The sequence below is a fragment of the Salmo salar genome, chromosome 09 (genome assembly GCF_965601325.2).
Source record: "Salmo salar chromosome 09, fSalSal1, whole genome shotgun sequence".
NCBI classification, from domain to species: domain Eukaryota; kingdom Metazoa; phylum Chordata; class Actinopteri; order Salmoniformes; family Salmonidae; genus Salmo; species Salmo salar.
In genome coordinates this window covers 5,255,511-5,274,253 of record NC_138299.1, presented here as the reverse complement: position 1 = coordinate 5,274,253, position 18,743 = coordinate 5,255,511, and the positions used below count along the sequence as shown (strand labels likewise).

Here is an 18,743-nt window from a genome sequence, read left to right as displayed (position 1 = left end):
CTGTCTAATTGTATTCTTTAAATATACAGTGCATTTGGAACGTATTCAGACCCCCTGATTTATTACAAATTTTGTTATGTTACAGCCTTATTCTAAAATAGATTACATTTTTTTTATGACAAAGCAAAAACAAGTTTTTAGAAATTTTTGCAAATGTATTAGAAATAAAAAGCTTAAATATTCTATTAACATAAGTATTCAGACCCTTTACTCAGGACTTTGTTGAAGCACCTTTGGCAGCAATTACAGCCTTGAGTCTTCTTGGGTATGACGCTTCAAGCTTGGCACACCTATATTTGGGGAGTTCTCTCAAGCTCTGTCAGGTTGGACGCTTGGCATTCATGCCAAAGAGTTCAATCTTGGTTTCATCAGACCAGAGAATCTTATTTCTCATGGTCTGAGAGTCCTTTAGGTGCCTTTTGGCAAACTCCAAGCGGGCTGTCATGTGACTTTTACTGAGGAGTGGCTTCCGTCTGGCCTCTCTACCATAAAGGCCTGATTAGTGGAGTGCTGCAGAGATGGTTGTCCTTCTGGAAGGTTCTCCCATCTCCACAGAGGAACTCTGGAGCCCTATCAGAGTGACCAGCGGGTCCATTATTTAACTAGGCAAGTCAGTTGAGAACAAATTCTTATTTATAATGACTGCCTTCAACGGCCAATCCCGGACGACACTGGGCCAATTGTGCGCCGCCGTAAGGGACTCAAGATCACAGCCGGTTGTGATACAGCCTGAATTCGAACCAGAGTGTCTGTAATGATGCCTCTAGCAGTGAGATGCAGTGCCTTAGAACGCTGCGCCACTCATGAGCCCAAAATACTTAGGTAAATAATGTATTTCTGTTTTAAATTTTTTATACATTTGCAAACATTTCAAAAACCTGTTTTCACATTGTCATTATGGGGTATAGTGTGTAGATTGATGAGGATGTTTTATTTATTTTGTGACGTCGTTCGTAAGGAGGAGACCAAGGTGCAGCGTGGTAAGTGCTCATGATTAATTTTATCTCAGAACACTCAACAAAAAAAGGAAAACGAACGTCACGTTCTGCAGGCTTACTCTGAGCTGCACAAAAACAAGATCCCACAACTGAAGGAGGGAAAAAGGGCTGCCTAAGTATGATTCCCAATCAGAGACAATGATAGAGAGCTGCCTCTGATTAGGAACCATACTCGGTCAAACACAAAGAAATACAAAAACTAGATTGCCCACCCTACATCACACCCTGACCTAACCAAACTAGAGGAAATGAAACGTCTCTCTAAGGTCAGGGCGTAACATATTTAATCAATTTTTGAATAAGGCTGTATTGTAACAAAATGTGGAAAAAGGGAAGGAGTCTGAATACTTTCTGAATGCACTGTATACACAAAAGTATGTGGACACCCCTTCAAATTAGTGAATTCGGCTATTTCCGTTGCTGACAGGTGTATTAATTTGAGCACACTGCCATGCAATCTCCATAGACAAACATTGGCAGTGGAATGGCCTACATAAGGGACGCGAGTGGCATTTCCCGTATGATTGATGAGGATCTCCATATTGCAAATGTACGGTCCCTTACTAGACGTCTGCGGGTGTTAAATAGGCCGGCGGCCTCTCCAAGGGCCCGGTCTTCCGGGAAGTCATCAAATAAAGTCTCTAGGACATTTGGTTTCCGCGTTATACGTTTTTTAATTTTTTGACATTTTTCTGTTGTACCGGAAATGGCTAAATGGCTCATGCTACAAAAGGCACCCATTAATATAATAACATTGTGTGGGCTGCTTGTTTGAGCGGGGGTACCTCCTGAGACAGACCGACACACCGCGTAATTAAGCATGGGGTCTTGTCTATTTGGCTGTGTATTTTTTCCTCTATGGGATTATTAGCTGAGAGAGGAAGAAAATTGGCATCCGATGAAAACCGTAGAGATGAGCGCCCTACACCACATGCTGAGGGCTCATGTGCATTGGAAAATAAAGTCATTTTCACTATAACAGTTGTGGCTCAGATGATGCGGTTCCTAGAAGCATGTTACTGGTGATAACACTACACTGGTAGGCACAATGTCATACTGGAATCACCTAAAAGGTATTTTTGAAAACACTGGTCATCGGAAAGTGACATGAAGTCAGAAACTATGTTGTGTATGTCCATTACATGAAATCCAAATAAAAATCAATTTAAATTACAGGTTGTAATGAAACAAAATAGGAAAAACGCCAAAGGTGGTGAATACTTTTGCAAGGCACTGTATGGTGTGTTATTTGTTAGATATTACTTGTTAGATACTACTGCACTGTCGGAGCTAGAAGCACAAGCATTTCACTACACTCTGCTAATCACGTGCATGTGACCAATAAAATTGTATTTGATTTGCTCAGCATCCGACCATAAGGCTCTACAGAGGGTAGTGCATACGTCCCAGTACATCACTGGGGCCGATCTTTCTGCCATCCAGGACTTCTATACAAGGCAGTGTCAGAGGGTCCCAAAAAATTGTCGAAGACTCCAGCCACCCAAGTCATAGACTGTTCCCGTTGGTACTGCATGGAAAGCGGTACCGGAGAGCCAAGTCTAGAACCAAAAGGCTCTTAACAACAAATACCCTCAAGCCATAAGATTGCTGAACAGTTAATCAAATGGCTACCTGGGCTATTTACATTGACCCCCTTATTTTATTATTATTTATATAACTCTCTTGCACAGGCTTGATATACACTCAGTGGGCTCAACCAAACACTCCCACACACACACACACCACACACACAAAACACACACACAAATATTGACGCCACACACACACACACTCACAAACATACATTCACATTCATTCACACTGTTTGGTTCTTATTTTCAGAGTAAATAACTCGACGGACACTAGAGAAGCTTAACTGAGCAACCGCCCAATAAGCATTTCTCAACAGCTGGCCATGCCGTCCTCCTGGATACTCCAACCCCGGCCAACAGCCCCCCCCCCCCCCCCCCCCCCCCCCCCCCGCAGTTACTCGCCCAAGCCTCCCCAGCTTCTCCTTCACCCAAATCCAGATAGCAGATGTTCTGAAAGAGCTGCAAAACCTGGACCCGTACAAATCAGCTGGGCTAGACAATCTGGACCCTCTCTTTCTAAAACTATCCGCCGCCATTGTTGCAACCCCTATTACCAGCCTGTTCAACCTCTCTTTCGTATCATCCGAGATCCCTAAAGATTGGAAAGCTGCCGCGGTCATCCCCCTCTTCAAAGGGGGTGACACCCTAGATCCAAACTGTTACAGACCTATTTCCATCCTGCCCTGCCTATCTAAAGCCTTCGAAAGCCAAGTTAATAAACAGATCACTGACCATTTCGAATCCCACCGTACCTTCTCCGCTGTGCAATCCGGTTTCCGAGCCGGTCACGGGTGCACATCAGCCACGCTCAAGGTACTAAACGATATCATTTTTTTTTTTTAAATCTCCGTACTGGTCCCCCGTGGGAATCAAACCCACAACCCTGGCGTTGCAAACACCATGCTCTACCAACTGAGCCACATAGAAAATGTGTGGGCGGAACTGAAAAAGCGTGTGCGAGCAAGGAGGCCTACAAACCTGACTCAGTTACACCAGCTCTGTCAGGAAGAATGGGCCAAAATTCACCCAATTTATTGTGGGAAGCTTGTGGAAGGCTACCCGAAACATTTGACCCAAGTTAAACAATTTAAAGGCAATGCTACCAAATACTAGTTGAGTATATGTAAACTTCTGACCCACTGGGAATGTGATGAAAGAAATAAAAGCTGAAATAAATCATTCTCTCTACTATTATTCTGACATTTTACATTCTTAAAGAAAGTGGTGATCCTAACTGACCTAAGACTGGGACTTTTTACTAGGATTAAATGTCAGGAATTGTGAAAAACTGAGTATAAATGTATTTGGCTAAGGTGTATGTAAACTTCCAACTTCAACTGTACGCTGCTGCTCATCTCTGTTTATTATCTCTGCATAGTCACTTTACCCTTACCTACATGTATATATTACCCCAATTACCTTGACTAACCCGTACCCCTGCACATTGACTCTGTACCGATACCCCTCGTATATACAGTGCATTCAGAAAGTATTCAAACCCCTTGACCTTTTCCACATTTTGTTACGTTACAGCTTTATTCTAAAATGGATAACATTAAATGTTTTCCTCATCCATCTACACACAATACCCCATAATGACAAAGCGAAAACAGGTTTTTAGAAATGTTTGCAAATGTATAAAAAAATTAAAACAGATACCTAATTTACATAAGTATTCAAACCCTTTACTATGAGACTCGAAATTGAGCTCAGGTGCATCCTGTTTCCATTGATTCTCCTTGAGATGTTTCTACAACTTGATTGGAGTCCACCTGTGGTAAATTCAATTGATTGAACATGATTTGGAAAGGCACTTACCTGTCTATATATATATATATATAACTAGGCAAGTCGGTTAAGAACAAATTCTTATTTACAATGACGGCCTATCTAAGGTCCCATAGTTGACAGAGCATGTCAGAGCAAAAACCAAGCAATCAGGTCTAAGGAATTATCCGTAGAGATCCGAGACAGGATTGTGTCGAGGCACAGATCTGGTTCTGGTTAGAGTCAGCGTTGTATGAGACAGCGTTGTATGAGATCTTCAGTTTCTTGGCAATTTCTTGCATGGAATAGCCTTAATTTTTCAGAACAAGAAGAGTTTCAGAAGAAAGTTCTTTGTTTTTTGGCCATTTTGAGCATGTCATCGAACCCACAAATGCTGGTGCTCCAGAAACTCAACTTGTCTAAGGCCAGTTTTATTGCAGAACAGCAGTTTTCAGCTGTGCTAACATAATTGCAAAATGATTTACTAATGATCAATTAGCCTTTTAAAATGATAAACTTGGATTAGCTAACACAATGTGCCATTGGAACACAGGAGTGATGGGTGCTGATAAGGGGCCTCTGTATGCCTATGTAGATATTCCATAAAGATTCTGCCATTTCTAGCTACAATAGTCATTTACAACATTAACAATGTCTACACTGTATTGCTGATCAATTTGATGTTATTTTAATGGACAAAAAATGTGCTTTTCTTTCAAAAACAAGGATTTCTAAGTGACCCCAAACTTTTGAACGGTAGTGTAGATGGGTGAGAAAAAAATAAATGTAATCCATTTTGAATTTAGGCTGTAACAAAAGAAAATGTGGAATAAGTCAAGGGGTATGAACACTTTCTGAAGGCACTGTATACAGCATTCATAACTTGGAACTGCAATATGTTCAGCGCCAGTCTATTTAAACACATTTGTAGAAATGCTGGGATAAGAATGCATTCATATAAACTGTGGGTGGGTGGAAAACGGTTGAGTCACCCGTCCGCCACATTCATTGGACATAGAAAAGCTGTAGCTATATTGAGGAAATTATATTACTTCTTGGTCTGTAAAGGAGCAGGTTGAAAAAACTAGCACTGAATGTGCCTGGTGAGCAAATCAGATAAGAATACAATAATAGGTTATGTTTAAGAGGTGATGAGTTCTATTCAGTCCTTCGAGCAAAATAATATCTCAACCCAACTCTGAGCATGATTTCAATATCGCATTCCCCCAGTAAACCAATAAGCAACAGCAGATCTCCATAGTGTCCACTCTCGGTTATTAAACAATTCAGAATCCGGGACTTGCATAAGAGGTAAATCTCAAAGGACTATGGCACGTCGGCCATTAAAAGGTAAAGTATTGCTAAGGGGGTTCATTGGTATTCAATTTCATGTGTTTACTAAGGTTTACGATCGAACACATAACTTACTGTAACTGCATTCAGCAACAGCCCGGTGGCCCGCTTTTCCAATTCCTGCACAATTATTTTATTAACAAAGTAAGGGTAGTAAATATCCAGGGACAGTCCCTCAGCATTCTTAACCACATCACGCTCTTGTGAGGCAGGGGAGATATATGGTTTATTCCCAGGACTGCTAGTCTAGATCTGCCAATGTCTTTCCCTTTCCTTCTTATAGCAATGGAGTCAAATACAGGGCGGGGTAACTGTTCCTAATGCAATTCTAATGCTATTAGGTTTGAACATGCTGTTACTAGTGTAATTACAATGTTACTACACAGGCAACCTAAATGTAAAGTGTTGTATTGCCAGGCTAATTATCATTATACTAAGTCTTCTTTGTGTGTTTTCTGTTAATTTGTTGTAGTGGGAACATTTGTGGTTGTTTGGACATCTTCCATCACTAAAGCAAGTGGTTATTTTTTTAAGCTACATTTTTGGATGGCAGGGAGCCTACAGATTTATTTCCCAAAAATATTATATGTATTCCTAACTGTCTAGGGCATTGGGATTGAGATAAATAGTTGAAAGAACATTTAAAAAAATACTCTTTGTTAGGATTGCAGGAATAAACGATTAAAAAGTTGGATAATTTTTGTGGCTGGTTTCACTTGATAAAAAATTTGAGTTGAAGTGCCTGGCTCAGTGCTTGTTAATTGCAGGCGTAGGTATTGTTATTCTCTGAAGAATCTCTTGTCTGCATTGGCTTATCAAAAGCAAACATTGAGGAAAGTGTCAAGAGGACATGCTATCAATACTCTTCGGATAACACATAAGAGCAGTAGGCTACATGTCGGATGTATTTAGCAATTAATTGGCGACAGACTGGTTACGTACAACTGAAGCGTTCTAAAGTTCTAAAGATAAATGGGGACCCTAGGGACTTGTTAAACTGTATTGTGATCTTGCAACCATCTCTCATCAAACCCTCAAGTATAGAAAAAAAAAACTTCTTTTATTTTTATAAAAACAAAGTCACACAATGTTATTTACCTGTAAATCAGGACTTCATCTTCGGAGCAGTTGTACTGGAGCTGGTACATCTTGACCTTGGGTGCTGTTTTGCTAACAGTCCACTTGACCAGAGCAGAGGATGCAGACACCTCCGATACAGATACCATCTTTTCCGGTACAGGCTTGGACTCCCCCTTACTGGTCTTGGTAGAGCTGGTGATGTCCGAGAGCCGGGACTTGGGCTGTGCGGTGTGGTTGGTACCATTGCTGAGGTGTGGCAGTTGAATGATGGACAGTTCTATAGAGGCGGTTGATTCCCCTGCTGCGTTGGCTGCGATGCAAGTGAAGGTGCCGTAATCCTTGGACGTGGTGATGGTAATATCCAGGGTGCCATTATCGTACACAGTCGCTCGGGACGAATTGCTAATCATACGGTCGTCTGGGGCGACCCAGTGTATGATCGGCATTGGGTCACCGATAGCTTTGCAGCGCAGGCTAGCTGTTTGGCCCTCCAGGACTAACAACTTGTGCGTGTGTTGGGTGATCAGGGGTGGTTCACAGACAAACTCTTCTTCCCGCACGTACCAAAAGTAGTGTCCCTTTAGACTGGGAGGGGAAGCGCAGGTCTCCATATCGTCCTCTCGGTCCAGCCTCCGGAGCCAAAGCACTTCACAGTTGCAATGCAGGGGGTTTCCCCCAAAGCTCAGGGAAAGCTGAGGGGCATAGGGAGTGGTCAGTATTAAGTTAGTCTGGGAACGGGAGAAGATGGGGTCTGGCGGGAGCTTCTGGAGCCGGTTGGACGTGAGGTCCAGGCGCGCCAGCTTGTCCAGGTCCGTAAATGTCCCCTCTGCAATGTGCGAGATGAGGTTATGATCAAGACTCAACTGGTGGAGGTTGACCATCTTGCAGATGGACTCCCAAGGTACACCCTGCAAGTTGTTGTAGGACAGGTCCAGGTCTTCCAGTGTCAGCATCAGATCGTCAAAAGCCACCTTGGAGATGCAGTTGAGCTGGTTGTTGTTGAGGATGAGGTGCTGCAGGTTGACAAGGCCACGCAGGTCGTCCGGTCCAAGCTCGGTCAGGCGGTTGCTGTCCAGGTGCAGGGAGCGCAGGGTCTCCAGGTCGAGGAAGGAGAAAGGCAGGATGGCACTGATGGTGTTGCGGGACAAGGTGAGGTCCACCAGGCCCGTCATGTTGGCAAAGTCCTGCGGTGTGACCTTGAGGATGAAGTTGCCGCCCAGGCGGAGCTCTACGGTCCGCCGGTCTATGTCCAGAGGCACGAAGAGCAGGCCTTTGGATGGGCAGAGGGTACCCAGGGACTCAGACAGGTTCTGACAGACACAGTACTTGGGGCATGCGTGGGCCATCATCACTGCGGTTCCCAGAAGCAGGAGGCTGCTGAGCACTTTCTCCATGGTAGATCATATGCAGGGACCTACGAAAGACAGAGGAGAGAAGGGAAGAGCATGGTAAGATAATTTCGTCCAAGTAATGACAAAAGACCTTACAGATAAAGATGGCACAGATAATTAAATTACATACTTTCATCAGTGGTCTAAAGTTCATCACACTCAGCCCTTTATTCAGTAAAATAAAGACACAGTAGGACTACCAATATGAGAGGAACCATGTGCAGTTGGTTACTATTTGCAATAGCATTATGTTAGTAAGCAGGTTTACAGGCAATTTGCTCTATCTGTGTCCATCATAACTGTTAATTTACAGTATGTACTGTGCATGAGTCCCAGTCACATCATACCTAGGGAATATTCAAACCAAATCAGTAACCAGGACATACAAATGCATATTCTTTCTACATGTTTGAAAGCATGTTTTAATAAATACCCTGTTATTGTAAGTCTCCTTTTGTTTCACAATTATAGCATTTCATAATTTAGTCCATTCTTGCAGTGCAAAGACAACTGCATTTTTAATTCACTTTGTTAACCTGGTAACCAACCGGGTCTCTAGTCACAAAATGCTCTCCACCGGTTGCGTTGTGAATTGCTTTTTCAAAGTAGTTTTTAGTTTTGCTTATACATTTACAATGACCCAATTGCTAATAAGATGTTGTTTAGGCACTTAAAATTAATCTAAACATTTTAAATTACAGTTGTTGAGCAGGAGCAACTACAGTAGTTCTAGCTTTAACTGCACTGGTCACACTAGCCCAACATGCTAGACATGATAAGTCAAATATTGAGGAGCATAATATTTGAATATTATTCCACTCAGCAGGAGTCAAATAGCAAATCTCTCTCTCTACACTAACACTGTTCCTCACTTTGATCTCTTTCTCTCTCCCTCCCTTCTCTCTCCCTCACCGTGAGTAGATGCTACAGTATGAAATATGGTCAGGTGTCGGGCCGTGTAGACACCCTTCATGCTTGTGTGAATATCTAAGCAGCCCTCCCAGCTAACCAAAATTGGTTCTATGAAGGTTCTCAGAGCAAATGTTCTCATAACACAAAAAAAACTGTCCAGTCGTGGTGATGAATATAGAATGTTTGTAAAAAACATTCACCTGATGTTTCAAGAACTTTCCCAGAGCAGCTGATTATTTTATTTTTTACTTTAACCCCTTTTTCTCCCTAATTTCATGGAATCCAATTGGTAGTTAGTCTTGTCTTGTCGGCGCAACTCCCGTACGAAGGTCGAGAGCCATGTGTCCTCCGAAACACGACCCAACTCAGCCGCACTGCTTCTTGACACAATGCCCGCTTAACCCGGAAGCCAGCCACACTAATGTGTTGGAGGAAACACCGTACACCTGGCGACCGTGTCGGCGTGCACTGCACCCGGCCCGCCACAGGAGTCGCTAGAGAGCAATGGGACAAGGACATCCCTGCCCGGACCAAACCCTCCCCTAACCCGGACGAAGCTGGGCCAATTGTGCGCCGCATGGGTCTCCCAGTCGTGGCCGGCTGCGACAAAGCCTGGACTTGAACCAGGATCTCTAGTGGCACAGCTAGCAACTTCAATGCAGTGCCTTAGACCACTACGCCACTCAGGAGGCCAACAGCTGATTATTACACTGAAAAAAACATAAATGCAACACATAAAGCGCAGGTCCCATGTTTCATGAGCTGAAAAAAAAATATCCCAGAAAATGTCCATACGCACAAAAGGCTTGTTTCTCTCTTTTTGGGCATACATTTGTTTACATCCCAGTTAGTGAGCATTTAATAATTTGTCAAGATAATCCAGCCACCTGACAGGTGTGGCATATCAAATTACCTGCAGTATTGTCATTACTGGCCTGTGAGAATCAGGTTACAGTGGATCACAGTTCTACAGAGATACAGTTGAAGTCAGAAATTTTCATACACCTTAGCCAAATACAATTAAAACTCAGTTTTTTACAATTTCTGACATTTAATCCCAGTAAAAATGTCCTGTTTTAGGTCAGTTAGGATCACCACTTTATTTTAATAATGTGAAATGTCAGAATAATAGTAGAGAATGATTTATTTCAGCTTTTATTTCTTTCATCACAAAGCTGGTGTAACTGAGTCTGGTTAGTAGGCCTCCTTGCTCGCACATGCTTTTTCAATTCTGCCCACAAATGTTCTTTAGGATTGAGGTCAGGGCTTTGTGATGGCCATTCCAAAACCTTGACTTTGTTGTCCATTTTGCCACAACTTTGGAAATATGCTTGGGGTCACTGTCCATTTGGAAGACCCATATGCGACTAAGCTTTAACTTCCTGACTGATGTCTTGAGATGTTGCTTCAATATATCCACATAATTGTCCTACCTCATGATGCCATCTATTTTGTGAAGTGCACCAGTCCCCCCTGCAGTAAAGCACCCACACAACATGATGCTGCCACCCCTGTGTTTCACGGTTGGGATGGTGATCTTCGGCTTGCAAGCCTCCCCCTTTTTCCTCCAAACATAACGATGGTCATCATGGCCAAACAGTTCTATTTTTGTTTCATCAGAACAGAGGACATTTCTCCAAAAAGTACGATATTTTATCCCCATGTGCAGTTGCAAACCGTAGTCTGGCTTTCAGGTTATGTCGATATAGGACTCGTTTTACTGTGGATAAAAATAATTTTGTACCTGTTTCCTCCAGCATCTTCACAAGGTCCTTTGCTGTTGTTCTGGGATTGATTTGCACTTTTTGCACCAAAGTACGTTCATCTCTAGGAGACAGAACGTGTCTCCTTCCTGACCGGTATGACGGCTGCGTGGTCCCATGGTGTTTATACTTGCATACTATTGTTTGTACAGATGAACGTGGTACCTTCAGACATTTGGAAATTGCTCCCAAGAATGAACCAGACTTGTGGAGGTCTACTATTCTTTTTCTGCTGTCTTGGCTGATTTCTTTGGATTTTCCCATGATGTCAAGCAAAGAGGCACTGAGTTCGAAGGTAGGCCTTGAAATACATCCACAGGTACACCTCCAATTGACTCAAATGATGTCAATTAGCCTATCAGAAGCTTCTAAAGCCATTACCTAATTTTCTGGAATTTTCCAAGCTGCTTAATGGCACAGTCAACTTAGGGTATGTAAACTTCTGACCCGCTGGAATTGTGGTACAGTGAATTATAAGTGATATAATCTGTCTGTAAACAATTGTTGGAAAAATTACTTGTGTTGTGCACAAAGTAGATGTCCTAACCGACTTGCCAAAACTATAGTTTGTTAACAAGAAATTTGAGAAGTGGTTGAAAAACGAGTTTTAATGACTCTAACCTAAGTTTATGTAAACTTCCGATGCCACAGATGACTCATGTTTTGAGGGAGCGTGCAATTAGCATACTGACTGCAGGGATGTCCACCGGAGCTGTTGCCAGAGAATTGAATGTTCATTTCTCAACCATAAACCGCCTCCAATGTCATTTCAGAGGATTTGTCAGTATGTCCAACAGGCCTAACAACCACAGTTGTGACCATGCCAGCCCAAGACCTCTATATTTGGCTTCGTCACCTGCGGGATCATCAGAGGGGGTCGGGGGGCTTGTGGAGGAGTGTGATTGGCTAGGCTTGGCTCCCCAGTGGGTTGGCCTGGCTACCAAGTGGGTGGGCCTATGCCCTCGCAGGCCCACCCATGGCTGCTCCCCTGACCAGTCATGTGAAATCCATTAGGGCCTAATTTATTTATTTCAATTGACTGATTTCCTTATATGAACTAACTCAGCAAAATCTTTGAAATTGTTGCATGTTGCGTTTTATATTTTTGTTCAGTATATAATGTTTCTATTAGGTTGCAAAAAACATTTAACTGATTTGCAAGAACATTCCCAGAACAAATGTTTTATATTCTTTAAAAGTCCCTAAAACATTTATTTAGGTTGTGGGAACAGTGTGGGTACATTACAAGAGAGAGGTTCCCAAAGCACAAAAAATGATCAGTTGTGATGACATTCATATAATGTTAAAGTTAGGTTGCACATTACATGTTGTAACAATGAAATTAGTCCGTTTTTGAAATGAGTCAGCATATTTGTTTTAGATTTAACATACTATTCCCTTGATGTTCACACAATATACGTTTTACCTTGTCTTTGAGGTCCTCAGAACATTCAGAATGTTATATTAACGTTTTACCTAATATTACCACAACGTTCTCATTATGCAAATGTGTATATCCTTAAAGCAAAATTAGATGTATCCCCATTATGTTTCTCTCCAGATGTAATGGTAATTCACATTTGAGGACTGTATTGTAGGTGATATAGAAACATATTATATGCAATTCTAATTTCATTCAAATCAAATTTTATTGGTCACATACACATGGTTAGCAGATGTTATTGCGAGTGTAGCGAAATGCTTGTGCTTCAAGTAGGTAAGTAAAGGAATGGAATAAGAATATAAACTCAGCAAAAAAAGAAACATCCCTTTTTCAGGGCCCTGTCTTTCAAAGATAATTTATAAAAATCTAAATAACTTCACAGATCTTCATTGTAAAGGGTTTAAACACTGTTTCCCACAATCCCTCCATCAGTGCTCAGACTGTCCACAATAGGCTGATAGAAGCTGGACTGAGAGCTTGTAGGCCTGGTGTAAGGCAGGTCCTCACCAGACATCACCAGCAACAACGTCGCCTATGGGCACAAACCCACCGTCGCTGGACCAGACATGACTGGCAAAAAGTGCTCTTCACTGACGAGTTGTGGTTTTGTCTCACCAGGGGTGATGGTCAGATACACGTTTATCGTCGAAGGAATGAGCGTTACACAGAGGCCTGTACTCTGGAGCGGGATCAGTTTGGAGGTGGAGGGTCTGTCATGGTCTGGGACGGTGTGTAACAGCATCATCGGACTGAGCTTGTTGTCATTGCAGGCAATCTCAACGCTGTGCATTACTGGGGAAGACAACCTCTTCCCTCATGTGGTACCCTTCCTGCAAGCTCATCCTGACATGACCATCCATCATGACAATGCCACCAGCCATACTGCTCGTTCTGTGCGTGATTTCCTGCAAGACAGGAATGTCCGTGTTCTGCCATGGCCAGCGAAGAGCCCGGATCTCAATAACAATGAGCACGTCTGGGACCTGTTGGATCGGAGGGTGAGGGCCAGGGCCATTCCCCCCAGAAATGTCCGGGAACTTGCAGGTGCCTTGGTGGAAGAGTGGGGTAACATCTCACAGCAAGAACTGGCAAATCTGGTGCAGTCCATGAGGAGGAGATGCACTGCAGTACTTAATGCAGCTGGTGGCCACTCCAGATACTGACTGTTACTTTTGATTTTGACCCCCACTTTGTTCAGGGACACATTATTCAATTTCTGTTAGTCACATGTCTGTGGAACATGTTCAGTTTGTCTCAGTTGTTGAATCTTGTTATGTTCATACAAATATTTACAAATATTTACAGATGTTAAGTTTGCTGAAAATAAATGCAGTTGACAGTGTGAGGACGTTTCTTTTTTGGCTGAGTTTATAAATATAAATATATGGATGAGCAATGACAGAGCAGCATTGGCAAGATGCAATAGATGGTATAAAATACAGTATATACATAAGAGATGAGTAATGCAAGATATGTAAACATTATTAAAGCGGCATTATTAAAGTGACTAGTGATTTTAAGTCTGTATGTAGGTTAGCAGCCTCTCTGTGTTAGTAAAGGCTGTTTAACAGTCTGATGGCCTTGAGATAGAAGCTGTTTTTCAGTCTCTCGGTCCCAGCTTTGATGCACCTGTACTGACCTCACCTTCTGAATGGTAGCGGGGTGAACAGGCAGTGGCTCGGGTGGTTGTTGTCCTTGATCTTATTGGCCTTCCTGTGACATCGGGTTCTGTAGGTTTCCTGGAGGGCAGGTAGTTTGCCCCCGTTGATGCAAAAAAAAAAAAAAGTAAAATGTTGTGCAGACCGCACCACCATCTGGAGAGCCCTGCAGTTGTGGGTGGTGCAGTTGCCGTACCAGGCGGTGATACAGCCTGACAGGATGCTCTCAATTGTGCATCTGTAAAAGTTTGAGTGTTTTAGGTGACAAGCCACATTTCTTCAGCCTGCTGGGGTTGAAGAGGTGCTGTTGCGCCTTCTTCACCACACTGTCTGTGTGGGTGGACCATTTCAATTTGTCCGTGATGTGCACACTGATGAACTTAAAACATTTCACCTTCTCCACTACTGTCCCGTTGATGTGGACAGGAGGGTGCTCCCTCTGCTGTTTCCTGAAGTCCACAATCATCTCCTTTGTTTTGTTGACGTTGAGTGAGAGATTGTTTTCCTGACACCATACTCTGAGAGCCCTCACCTCCTCCCTGTAGGCTGTCGGTAATCAAGCCTACTACTGTTGTGTCATCTGCAAACGTGATGATTGAGTTAGAGGCGTGCATGGCCACGCAATCATGGGTGAAAAGGTAGTACAGGAGGGGGCTGAGCACGCACCCTTGTGGGGCCCCAGTGTTGATGATCAGTGAAGCGGAGATGTTGTTTCCTACCATCACCACCTGGGGGGGCCCCATCAGGAAATCCGTGACCCAATTGCACAAGGCGGGGTTTAGACCCATGGCCTCAAGCTTAATGGTGAGCTTGGAGGGTACTATGGTGTTGAATGCTGAGCTATACTCAATGAACAGCATTCTTACACAGGTATTTCTCTTGTCCAGATGGGATAGGGCAATGTGCAGTGTGATGGCGATTGCATTGTCTGTTGACCTATTGGGATGGAAAGCAAATTGAAGTGGGTCTAGGGTGTCAGGTAAGGTGGAGGTGTTATGATCCATGGCTAGTCTCTCAAAGCACTTCATGATGACAGAAGTGCTCGTTGAGTTCAGTTACCTTTGCATTCTTGGGTACAGGAAAAATGGTGGCCATCTTGAAGCATGTGGGGACAGCAGACTGGAATAGGGAGAGATTGAATATGTCCATCAACACACCAGCCATCTGGTCTGCGCATGCTCTGAGGACGCGGCTAGGGATGCCGTCTGGATCAGCAGCCTTGCAAGGGTTAACACATTTAAATGTTTTACTCACATCAGCCACTGAGAAGGAGAGCCCACAGTCCTTGTTAGCGGGCCGCGTCCGTAGCACAAAAGCGGGATAGAAGGTGTTTAATTTGTCTGAATGCAAGACGTCGGTGTCAGTGACGTGGCTAGTTTTCCTTTTGTAGTCCGTGATTGTCTGTAGACCTTGCCATATACATCTCGTGTTTGAGCCGTTGATTTGCAACACTTTGTCTTTATACTGACATTTTGCTTGTGTGATTGCCTTGCGGAGGGAATAACTACACTGTTTGTATTCGGCCATATTCCTAGTCACCTTTCCATGGCTAAATGCGGTGGTTCGCGCTTTCAGTTTTGCGTGAATGCCGCCATTTATCCACGATTTCTGGTTAGGGTAGGTTTTAATTGTCACAGTGAGTACAACATCTCCTATACACTTCCTTATAAACTCAATCACCGAATCAGCGTATACATCCATATTATTCTCTGAGGCTACCCGGAACATATCCCAGTCTGCGTGATCAAAACAATCTTGAAGCGTGGATTCGTTGAATAGTTCTTAGCACGTGGACTTCCTGTTTGAGTTTCTACCTAAAGGAAGGGAGGAGCAAGATGGAGTCATGGTAAGATTTGTCAAAAGAAAGGTGGGGGAGGGCCTTGTATGCATCGCGGAAGTTAGAGTAACAATGGTCCAGTGTTTTCCCAGCGCGAGTGCTACAGTCGATATGATGATAGAATTTAGGTAGCCTTGTTCTCAAATTTGCTTTGTTAAAATCCCCAGCTGCAATAAATGCATTCTCAGGATATATGGTTTCCAGTTTGCATAAAGTCCAGTCAATTTCCTTGAGGGCCATCATGGTATCGGCTTGAGGGGGGGATAATAACCAAAGAGAATTCTGTTGAGAGATAATATGGTCGGCAGTCTTCTTCCTGGAGAGATGTTTATTCCTGTCGGTGCAACACACAAAGAATCCAGGTGGCTGTACCGACTCCGACAGCATATCCCGAGAGAGCCATGTTTCTGTGAAACAGAGTTTGTTACAATCCCTGATGTTTCTCTGGAAAGCAACCCTTGCCCTGATTTTGTCGACCTTGTTATCTAGAGACTGGACATTAGCAAGTAATGTACTCGGAAGCAGTGGGTGTTGTGCGCACCTCCGAAGTCTGACCAGAAGACCGCTCCGTCTTCCTCTTCTCCGGCGGTGTTATTTTGGGTCAGCCTCTGGAATCATTTCAAATGCCCTGGGTGGTTCGGACAAAGGATCTGATTCGGGAAAGTCGTATTCCTGGTAGTAGTGCTGGTAAGTTGACGTCGCTCTGATATCCAATAGTTCTTCCCGGCTGTATGTAATAACACATTGTAAGAAATAATACATAAAATACTTAAGGGAGGCAGCCCTCTCTGTCGGGACATTTGAACTGCATTTATTCATACAAACATAATCATATTTTTTACACTTCATATGTTGACGATCTGAAGATGTCGGAGTGAAACTGCAATGTTTGGTTCCCAAGACAGATCATTAACCCTCTGTGCCACCAGGAGATAGTTGAGGCCTTGTGTTTTTTTTCTCCAGTCAAATATGGTCAATCAGGACACAGAACAGTTAATGGTGTGTACTTGTAACCCTGTATTTTATAATTTTCTTTCATCATCACGTTTGTCCCCACAATGTTGCCACAACCTAATAAAACATTCTGGGAACCTTTAAAGAACATACAAACTGTGTTCTGGGAAAGTTCTTGTAACATCAGCTGAATGTTTTTTCAACCACAAAATAAACATTGTAGAATCATCCGCACAACTAGACAGTTTTTGTTTTTTGGGAACATGTCTTTTTTGATGTTTCCACAAGCTAATGAAACATTCTGGGAACCTTTAAAGAACAGATTAAATGTGTTATAGGGCCTCCCGAGTGGCGCAAGGCACTGGATCGTTGTGCTAGCTGTGCCACTAGAGATTATGGGTTAGAGTCCAGGCTCTGTTGCAGCCGGCCGCGACTGGGAGACCCATGGGGCGGTGCACAATTGGCCTAGCGTCGTCCGTGTAACGGGAGGGTTTGGCCGGCAGGGATGTCCTTGTCCCATCGCGCACTAGTGACTCCTGTGGCGGGCCGGAAGCAGTGCACGCTGACACAGTCGCCAGGTGTACGGTGTTTCCTCTGACACATTGGTGCAGCTGGCTTCCGGGTTAGGTGGGCATTGTGTCAAGAAGCAGTGCGGCTTGGTTGGGTTGTGTTTCGGAGGATGCACGCCTCTTGACCTTCGCCTCTCCCGAGTCTGTACAGGAGTTGCACTGATGAGACAAGTCTGTAACTACCAATTGGATACCATGAAATTGGGGGGGGGGAAACAACAACAACAAAAAATGATTGAATTATGTGTTATAGGAACGTTCTTGCAACATCAGGAAAATGTTTTATACAAACATACAAACTTATGTGGAATGTTCTGTGGTGTCTATTACAGATGTTGTGCACAACATTTTAGTGAATGTTAGGATAACATTCCAATTATATTTAATCTAAAACATTTTTAGATTTTATCTATTTATTATCATCCTAATGTTACATAAAACCTGAACTAGAACTAAATGAGATTCTTAGCTAATGTTCTGAGAATGTTCCCGGTTTGCTGGGCTGACTCATCTACGCCTTGGATAAATGTATGGCCACATTTGCCTGGTATAGAGGTCCTGGATGGCAGGACTCTTGGCCCCAGTGATGTACTGGGCCGTACGCATTACCCTCAGTAGTGCCTTGCGGTTGGAGGCCAAGCAGTTGCCATACCAGGCAGTCAGGATGCTCTTGATGGTGCAGCTGTAGAATATTTTGAGGATCTGAGGACTCATGCCAAATCTTTTCAGTCTCCTGAGGGGGAATAGGTTTTGTTGTGCCCTCTTCACCTATGTCTTGGTGTGCTTGGACCATGTTAGTTTATTGTTTGTTGGTGATGTGGACACCAAGGAACTTGAAGCTCTCAACCTGCTCCACTACAGCCCCGTCGATGAGAATGGGGGCGTGCTCGGTCCACCTTTTCCTGTATTCCACAATCATCTCCTATGTCTTGATTACATTGAGGGAGAGGTTGTTGCCCTGGCATCACATGGCCAGGTCTCCCTATAGGCTGTCTTGTCGGTGATCAGGCCTACCACTGTTGTGTCATCGGCAAACTTAACGATGGTGTTGGAGTAATGCATGGCAGTGCAGTCATGAGTGAACAGGGAGTAAAGGAGGAGACTAAGCACGCACCCCTGAGGGTCCCACGTGTTGAAGATCAGCATGGCGGATGTGTTGTTACCTACCCTTACCACCTGGGGGCGGCCCGTCAGGAAGTCCATGATCCAATTGCAGAGGGTGTTTAGTCCCAGGGTCATTAGCTTAGTAATGAGCTTTGAGGCCACTATGGTGTTGTACGCTGAGCTGTAGTCAATGAATAACATTCTCACATAGGTGTTCCTTTTGTCCAGGTGGGAAAGGGCAGCGTGGAGTGCAATAGAGATTGCATCATCTGTGGATCAGTTAGGGCGGTATGCAAATTGGAGTGGGTCTAAGGTTTCTGG

The 18,743-nt window shown here is 43.6% G+C and overlaps 1 protein-coding gene across 1 annotated transcript in view; it reads right to left on the bottom strand.

Moving 5' to 3' along the window:
- LOC106610601 (leucine-rich repeat and fibronectin type-III domain-containing protein 2) overlaps positions 1-18,743 on the bottom strand; it is a 226,610-nt gene that overhangs the window by 5,501 nt on the left and 202,366 nt on the right. The window contains exon 4 of the mRNA XM_014210003.3: positions 6,809-8,204. Coding sequence (XP_014065478.1) covers positions 6,809-8,184 — 1,376 coding nt within the window. The 5' untranslated portion in view covers positions 8,185-8,204. The remainder of the gene's footprint in view (positions 1-6,808; positions 8,205-18,743) is intronic.